The sequence below is a fragment of the Ochotona curzoniae genome, unplaced genomic scaffold, assembly GCF_017591425.1.
Source record: "Ochotona curzoniae isolate NIBS_2020 unplaced genomic scaffold, NIBS_Ocur_1.0 scaffold_4506, whole genome shotgun sequence".
Lineage (NCBI taxonomy): Eukaryota > Metazoa > Chordata > Mammalia > Lagomorpha > Ochotonidae > Ochotona > Ochotona curzoniae.
The window spans coordinates 3972995-3981416 of record NW_024467119.1 but is presented as its reverse complement, the minus strand read 5'-3'; the positions used below and the strand labels follow the sequence as shown (position 1 = coordinate 3981416).

At 49.9% G+C, this 8422-nt stretch overlaps 1 protein-coding gene across 4 annotated transcripts in view; it reads right to left on the bottom strand.

Annotated features, from left to right (window-relative positions):
- Positions 1 to 2433: 2433 nt before the first annotated feature.
- Positions 2434 to 8422, bottom strand: part of AGPAT5 (1-acylglycerol-3-phosphate O-acyltransferase 5) — a 58458-nt gene continuing 52469 nt past the window's right edge. Inside the window, exons 7-9 of one of the 4 annotated variants that reach the window (XR_005882399.1) lie at positions 6169 to 6292; positions 4298 to 4679; positions 2434 to 3637 (exon numbers count right to left, since the gene is read on the bottom strand). Coding sequence is in view for 3 of the 4 variants with exons in the window: in XM_040967442.1 (XP_040823376.1) it covers positions 4454 to 4679; positions 6169 to 6292 (350 nt within the window). In the remaining variant the exon portion in view is untranslated. Of the gene's footprint in view, positions 4680 to 6168; positions 6293 to 8422 lie in introns of all 4 variants that reach the window. The other 3 variants (XM_040967442.1, XM_040967443.1, XM_040967441.1) reach the window with 3 other exon arrangements.

Sequence of the window (8422 nt, the reverse complement as noted above, 5' to 3'; positions counted from 1 at the left end):
CCGGTCGTTTTTGCTCACCGCTAGGTGGCGCCAAATCCCTGGTCCAGGAACTTCAGCCGCAGGAGGAACCCAGGGCAGAGCTGGAAAGGAAATGTAAAGAAAATTTGAAATGGAGAAAAGGGCCAATGGGAGTGTGACCTCAGGGCAGCAGCCCAGGAGAAAGGAGAGAAGGACGGCCGCCGGTCAGAGGCTGGGAAGTGTCAGGGAGAACTGGCACCAGGAGCCCCCAAGGAGGTGACAGGAGCCCGGGGAGACCCAGTGTCTCCAGTGAAGGTCACCAGGTCAGGAAACAGCCTCCACCTGACCCCCTGGGCTGCCCTCCCAGAAGTCACTGGCTTCCCAGGCCCTGTCCCTGCAGGAGCCACCCAGTGGCCTTTTCCCATGGGACAGGTCCCAAAAGAGCAGGCACTGCTGAGGCTGGACCTGCACTGGCCAGTCAGATTCCTGCTCCCTGGGAGAGCACGCCAAGCTCACTGCCTTTGTGACCTTGGCCTTCAGGCCAGTGCTGCAGTGGGAATGGCAGGGAGTGATAGGACACCCTCAGGACCCCCAGAACTGCAGGGGTTCAGCAGAGAAGACACAGCACAGGGGAGTAGTGGTGAGGGAGACGAGGTGCGTCTGGCCTTGTACTGCCCTGAGGGTGCTCTGAGCCCAGAGATCTGTCTCCGCCAGGCTCAAGCAGCAGACACAGGCATCTCTGCAGCCCAGCAGCAGGTGCGAGCGGGACCAGCTTCTCCTTGTCTGTGGCTGGCATCTCCCCTATGCATGCAGCTGTCACTCTCTCTGGCCCTCGTGTCTTCTTACAGGGATCCCAGGGAGGGGTCCACAGGGCCACCCTTGTCACCCCTGCACAGGCTGGCTCTCCAAGCACACTCAGATTCCAAGTGGGCTTCATGCTAGCAGGACCACACACGAGCCCCTGGTCCAGCTCGCCCACAGCCACACACGGTCCTATCGGAATTCTCAGAGAGGCAGAGATGTGACATGGCAGGTTAAGCCGCAACTTGTCCCATATTCAAGGCACTGGTTCCAGCCCAGGGTGCTCCTGGAAAGCCAAGAGCTGATGCTTAAATACCTGGGCCTCTGCCACCATGTGAGAGAGCAGGATGGGGGCTCCGAATGCTGGCTCAGTGCAGGGCCAGCCCCAACTGCTGCAGCCATTCTGGGCAAGTGAACCAATGCATGTAAGCTCTCTCTCTCCTGGTCTGCCTTTCAAGTAAACAGACAAATCTTAAACAAGAAAAACAGTGACCCACTTCCAAGGAAGGGAAAATAATGAAATGGCTAAATCTTCCCCTGCTCAGAACAGGCCGTGGGCAGGCCTGCAGCTGGGTGCTCGGGGCGGGCCTGGGCCAACTAGGCGACCACACTGGAAGGAACAGCATCCGATTTAGGGGCTCACAGGGCCTGTCTTAGGGCTACACCACTTGACCCCAGCATCCCCTGCTGAGATGCAGGTTTGAGTCTCAGCTGGGTCACCTCCAATCTGCCTGCTAATGCATCTGGAGAGGGAGCAGGAGGGTTTGGCCCGCTCCCACGTGGGGACCAGAAGGGAGCCCCAGCTCCTGGCTTTGGAGTGACCCGGAGCTGGCTGTCTCAGCTGTTTGTAGAGTCAGCAGACTGAAGAGCTTTCCCCATCACTCTGCCTTTCAAATAAATTATAAATGAAATAGAACTGAGCGATACTTCCGCCTTCTAAATAAGGGCCTGCCAGGCAACTGGGAGTTGCTTTTTTTAAACTATACTTGATGGGTAGATTTTGTACATACTTCAATTTTTATTAAGTGCCAATCTAGTTAGATCATTTGACTTAAATAGACCTATTTAGGAAATATAATTATAAACCATGTCATTTGACAACGGGAAAAATAAAGCTCACAATAATATGAATAAAGGAAAAAAACTGGTACTAAACGTGGAAAAAAAACTCAATGAAGTAAAACATGTGAAAGAAACTACTAGATTATTAGTATTTTAAAAATTACCTGGCTGGCAGGAGGCCCAGTATGGTGGCTCCACTGGCTAATCCTCCTCCTTGCAAGTACCACGTCCCATCTGGGCGCTGTTCCGTGGACCCAGCTGCCCCACTTCCCATCCAGCTCTGTTCGTGGTCTGAGAAAGCAGCAGGACAGCCCACAGCCTAGGGACCTGAAGCCATGTGGGAAACTCCGAAGAAGCCCCTGGCTCCTGGCTCCGGGTCAGCTCAGCTCCAGCTGCTGTGGCCATTTGGGGAGCGAAGCATCAACAGAAGATCTTTCTCTCTGACTCTCCTCTCTGTAAACTTTCCTTTCCAGTAATGCTGCTGCTGATGAACACGTCACCTGGCTTGTTAAAGCTGGAGTGCAAGGCCATTTTCTGAAGGCATATTTTGTGCAGTAGAGAACTGGTGATGAATTTTGGGTCATAAAATATGAAATAGCACAGAGAACAGACAGTGGAGAATTTTATTTTCTTCAACTTTTACCCAAACACACCCCTTTCTGAAAAAACATAAAGGCATGCGCGCGGACAGCTTTCTAACGAAGAAAAACCAAAGCGCAACTAACCGCAAGTGGACAGTGAGATTAAACGGTGTTATGCGGAACATCGAAGGTAGGCACCCAGCGCTGAATTTCAGAGAATAATTAATTCAAGTCAAAATCAACACAGATTAAAAGAAAGCTTCTAATTTTCCAGACTTCGTAGGCCTTTTGCGAGGAGCACGCAGGCCCCAGCCTGAGGCGTGGCACTCAGGGCCCCGACACAGGCCACGTTGCCACACGATCCCAGTGCTGTCTTAGAACGCACTCATGACACTTCAAGTTCTAAAACTTCTTGCTTTCTTGTAGGAAACAAGTTCTAAATTTAAATGGATTTAAACTAAAACATGTGATCAAACTAAATTTCACTTTACAGGAAACAGAAAGTTACAATTGGCATTCAGAACTCTTGATGATTTTTCACCCTGTCCCCACTCCGTCCCTGGGATTACACAAACACGAGCGGAGCAGACGTACAGAACAACACACAACGGAAACCAGGTCACACCACATGACCCCCCAACAGCTGCCCGGAATGGCTGACTCTCTGGTTCTGAAGAAGCAGTGTAGCAAGTCAGAAAAATTCCCTTCTTAAAAATTTTAACATGATTCAATTGGTGAGATTCATCTGGGCCACTGGCATTATTTTGTAACAAAAATCAGCTAGCAGTGAGCAGTAATGTTATTGAAAAGGACCAGCAGGCCGTCAAGTTCAAAGGGTAATGCAGAAACAGCAGCTCACACGTGACGCGGCGTCTTCAGGACACAGCAGCCCACGCCTGTGAACCACGCGCGGTTCCTGCAACTCCGCCCGTCCTCAGCGGTCCACCTGACCGCGGCTCCGTTAAGCAATGGGAGATGCCGAGTTTATTCATGAAGTCTGTCCGTTGTGGCAGGAAGAAGGTGAATTTCTTGACACGAGACAAAGCTCCAATGCCTCTGCAGTAGCTGGGGAAGCTTTCAGAGTTCACCTGGCACCAAGGCACAGCGGCTGGCTCTGCGGTTGCTCGGTGTCCACCAGGCCAGTCCCGGGCAGCACCGCTGGCGGGAATCCCCAGGAGCAGGACCAGGCCCAGGAGGAAGTCTGCCATGGTGACACTCGCTTTGGATCACAGATTCTAGGAGACCAAGCAGAAACAGATAAAAGGTCTGTAGGCTCCTATCTTTTCCAGGATCAGAGGACTCGGGTCCAATCAGGTCCACACTGATTACTCTGACATAAAAAACCAACAGGAAACTTGAATGTTTGCAAGCACTTGTGGCACAACTGTGGAAGGTACAGATAGCATGGCTTCAACTTTCTAGAAGCTGAGCAGTTTCAAGTTCTACTACAACGAACTAGAGTCACCATGTTAAACTCCATGTCGTGTTGAACACATCACTCTTCGGTGTGCAGTACCAGGTGCAGAAGGTAACCAACTTACACAAGTGGTAGGGATGGGACCCATTCTGCAAACACGAGGTCAAACCACAAGGTCACGTGGGCAACAAGAGCCTCCCGTGAGCAGCTGCCCCACTCCTCGAACGTCTCAAGGCTGAGACACTATTTTCGCCCATGCACAGAGATGAAGCAAACAGCCAATACACAGCTGCAAGGTGAGGCACTTAGGCAAGAGTGCGGAGCTGCCAGCGGCAAATTGGAAATAACCAATCAATATGGCAAAGGGCTGCAAATGAATGTTTAGCACACCACGGCCACAGAGAAGCACCCACTCATCTTCCCGGGTGCAGAGCTCAGAACTGGGGAGACGGGCAGTCTCCGGAAGCCGTGACCTCACCTGCATCTCCAGCACCAAAGTAAAACCGTGTGATTGCCCAATCACCTATTCACTTTAGTCACAGATTCTGTCTTATCCAATGTTCGGCCAATAAGGTAAATTCAGGAAACAACTTGATACTGTGTGCAGCCGCGCAGATAGGAGACAGCTACCTGTTCAGGCTTTAATAACCACCAAGAGGAAGCCAAGGAGGGTTCCGTATATCCACGTGTTGACATACAGCTTCCGCCCAGTCTCGCTCACAAGCATGCCAACAGTCAAACCACTCAAGACCAGTACTGATGGCAAAGTCTTCTTGAGACTTAATTTGGAATGAACACTCTTCCCAGGAAATCTGTCTCTTCTTTCAGGATCTGGTGAATCATAAAATTCTAAAAGCAACCTAGAGTCAGAAGAAAACAAAATTTAAGTTTCTGTTTCACTCATTTCAATATTTCAATTTAACAAATATTAACTGGATATCTAGTCATACCTAGGCTGTGCTGAAAAAAAAAGTTCTAGACCCTTGGAAAGCAAAGATGCACTGTTCACACATTTTTAGTATGTTTCCTACATTTAAAGACTTTCAAAACAGCTGTTTTCAGTCATGTGACGCGAACGTTGCACTGGTAAGCCTGCAGCCCCTGACCCGCTGCAGGGCTAGCTCGCCTGTCTCCTAGCGCAGCTCCCAACCCAGCAGCCACCGAGGCTCAACACGCTCACAGGACATCGCCTGTCCGTGGGACTACAAAGCAGCCCAAAGAAGGACAATAAGGCAGTGGGCTGGTTTTCCCAACTGTACTCCTAAAAAGTGTGAAATTATAATGGGAGATAGAATATGTTCAATGTAATAATCTCAAACAGAAAGGGAACGTCCTACCGCGGGCACACCGCATTCCCAGAGCTAACACCTCACAGGGCACACCGAGCCACACATGGGCTTGGCAAGCTCAGCCTCCCCCGACAACACACTTTCATGATAAACGTTCTTTAACCAAAGTGGCCTGAGTAGATATCTTCGTGAATTACGTCGAACAAAGCTAAGGGGAAGCGAAGCGGAGAAAACTCACAAGGTCCACCGTCAGTCTACACGCTGTGGAACGAGGCCCTGTGCAATGCAAGGAGAACAAAGTCTCCGGAGGAACGGGGCGGCCGCGCTACACCTGTGAGCAGCGGTGGCATGTGGGAAGTAGTTGAAATCTTCAATAAGTAAAGCTTATTAACACACTTTTTTCAAAAAGAAAAAATGCACATAAGTTAAAAGACATTTTAAAAAAAAAAGACCATCATGTAACAAAATTTTCAGACAGCAGATCTAAATCTAAAACTCACGTTTTATAAAGAAAATTATAAAATGTCTTTCTTGTATTCAAAGATACTAATATATTCTGCTTGCTGGGGCGAGGCTCCCTCTGCTAAGTGGCAGTACTGGCCGAGTTTGAGTTCTTTAAGCCACACTGCCTCTGAGCAAAACCTCCATTGTTCGCACAGGTCCTTCTCAGCAGGTGCCACACACGGGCTTCCACCAGCTCGGCTCAGCCAAGACTGCGAGCCCTCCCAAGTCAGACAACAGGACGATCCGCTGCAGAAACGACACGGCAGCCAGCTCCCATTTCCGGCCCGGGAAGGCTGAGCTGCCATCAGAAAACATGCTTTTTTTTTTTCTTACTAAGTTTTATATCGTACCACACGGTATTGTCTAGGAAATACCATAAATGAAGACACAGGCCACCTAACAAGTTCTTTCATGGTGATTTGTAAAGTAAAGCTTAGATAGGAATAGATACGCATGCAGTAAGACTTGAGCCAGTTTGTGAAAGGGATTCTTGAGATAACAGGCTGTTTAAAGTGTTTACAACGTGAGATTCAGCTGCGGCCCGGCTTGTACTCACTTATCTTTGATCTCAAAGCGCTCCTGCAGCCACCTTTTCATGTACGCCTCCTCTTCCGGGACATCTTTCCTGTCTATACGATCTATGTGTATGTGAATGGTTGGGCATTCCTTGCACAGAAATTCTAATAAAGAAAAAAATGTCACTTTTTAATATTTTAGAATTAGCATATATTCTTTATTTAGCATTGTATAAATAAATGGTTTATTTTTTTTTAAAGAGCAAATCTGGCAGCTTGGGGGATTCAAGCGGAAGCTTGCATGAAGAGCATACTGTAGTTTCCATAATTACAATTACATAAGCCATTAAAGTTAGATAAAAGTAACAAATGTTATTTCTTATATAATGACTTTTAATTTTTTTAATTGGAAAGACAGAAATATATAGAGAAGGAGAAACTGAGAGAAAGATCTTCCATCCACTGGTTCTGTCCCCATATGGCCACAATGGACAGAGCTGAGCCGATCTGAAGCCAGGAGCCAGGAGCTTCTCCCAGGTCTCCCTTGTGGGTGCAGGGTCCCAAGACCTTGAACCATCCTTTATTACATTACCAGGCCACAAGCAGGGAGCTGGATGGGAAGTGGAGCAGCCTGGACATGAGCCAGCACACATATGGGGTCCTGGTGGATGCAAGGTGAGGATTTAGCCACTAGGCTATCGCTCTGGGGCCATGACTTAGCATTCTACTAGCAGCCCAGGAAGCTGCAGCCTGCTACAAGTCCTGCCCATGCCTCTGAAGGAATCCCCAAGCACCTCCACCGTCATCTCCACTGCACTCAGATCCCCAGCCCCTCCCAGGGCAGCCCCCAGCTCCCAGGGACACTGCAGTGCCCCCAACAGACCCTGTGCTCCCACAGGGCCCACCTGGAGTCCATCTGGCTCTACTGGCCTTCCAACCCTGGCACAGAAATGTGCACCTGAAGGTATTTACTAATGCGCAGTTCACAATGGCACTTGGCACAGCGGTTAAGATGCCCCTTGGGAAGCCTGCATCCGTGTGGCAGTGGTCGGGTTGAGTCCAGCTCTGCTTCTAACTTCCTGGTAACGTGGCTCTTGGGGTGCAGCACTTCAGTCCTTGACACCCACATGGAAAACCCAGACTAACCCAGGGCCGGTTGAGCCTGTGCTGCCCTGCCCTTCGCAGGCTTGCAGGGAGTGAACCAGGCATGGACAGCTCAGCCTGGCTCTTAGACTTTCAAAAAAATAAAAATTAAATCAATAAAATTAAAAATACTCTTCAATTCTTAGTTCCTGTACTGAAAGACCAGCTCCTACCACTGACCTCAGAGCTGCAGCCGATTCGGCAGGACAGCTGCCCTGTCTCAGACACGCTTCCTGGCTTCTAGTCCCCAGCACTCCTGGCTGCTTTCTCATTATGAGGCCTAAAATAACCGGCCGCACCGGAAGGAGGCCAGTGTTTACTGCGGGACAAGAAAGAAGCAGAGGCTGGAAACTCCCTGCTTTTCTCTGAAAAAGCAAGCATGTCACATATTTCAAGTTCCTTGGAAAGCCACAAAACATCCCAAGGAGATCAGCTCACGTTCCCTAGGTAGGCAGGCAAGAAGGAGGCCAAGAACTTCAGTCTCCAACAGAAAGCGTCTGAAGATGCCCTCCAAGAAATGTGCATCTTACACCCTACAATTCAAGAAGTCAGCTTATCCTTAAGGACACGCTTGTTCTGATAAACAAGCGCACACTCCTGGGGCCATCATACGGGAGACTCCGCCACGCGCAGGATCCGTCACAGTCCTAAGTGCTGTGTCAGCCGTCACTGTGGAAGCCACACGATCCTCCCACTTCTCCCCTCATACTCAAAGACAGATTCTGCATTGTGGTGAAGCAAGGCAGACCTCTGCCTGTGACATCAGCATCCCATATGGGTGCCAGTTCCAGGCCTGGCTGCTCCACTTCCAACCTAGCTTCCTGGGCCTGGGAAAGCAGCAGAGAATGGCCCATGTGCTTGGCCCCTGCACCATGAGGCAGACCCAGAAGAAGCTGCAGGCTCCTGGTCCTGGCCTGGTCTGAGCCTGGCTGTTGCAGCAACTCAGGGAGTTCACAGATGAAGCTGTGTCCGTGACTCTCCCTTCTCCGGGATGCCGCCTTTCAAACAAATGATGACAGCGACAACAAACACTCTCACGGCAGTTTTCCTATTTTCTCTTAGTTATATTTCTACCCCAACATCTCCACCGACAGCCATGCAGTCAGTGTGTGCTCACCCTTGACTCAAGTGCTGGAGCAGAGCCGTGGGCCT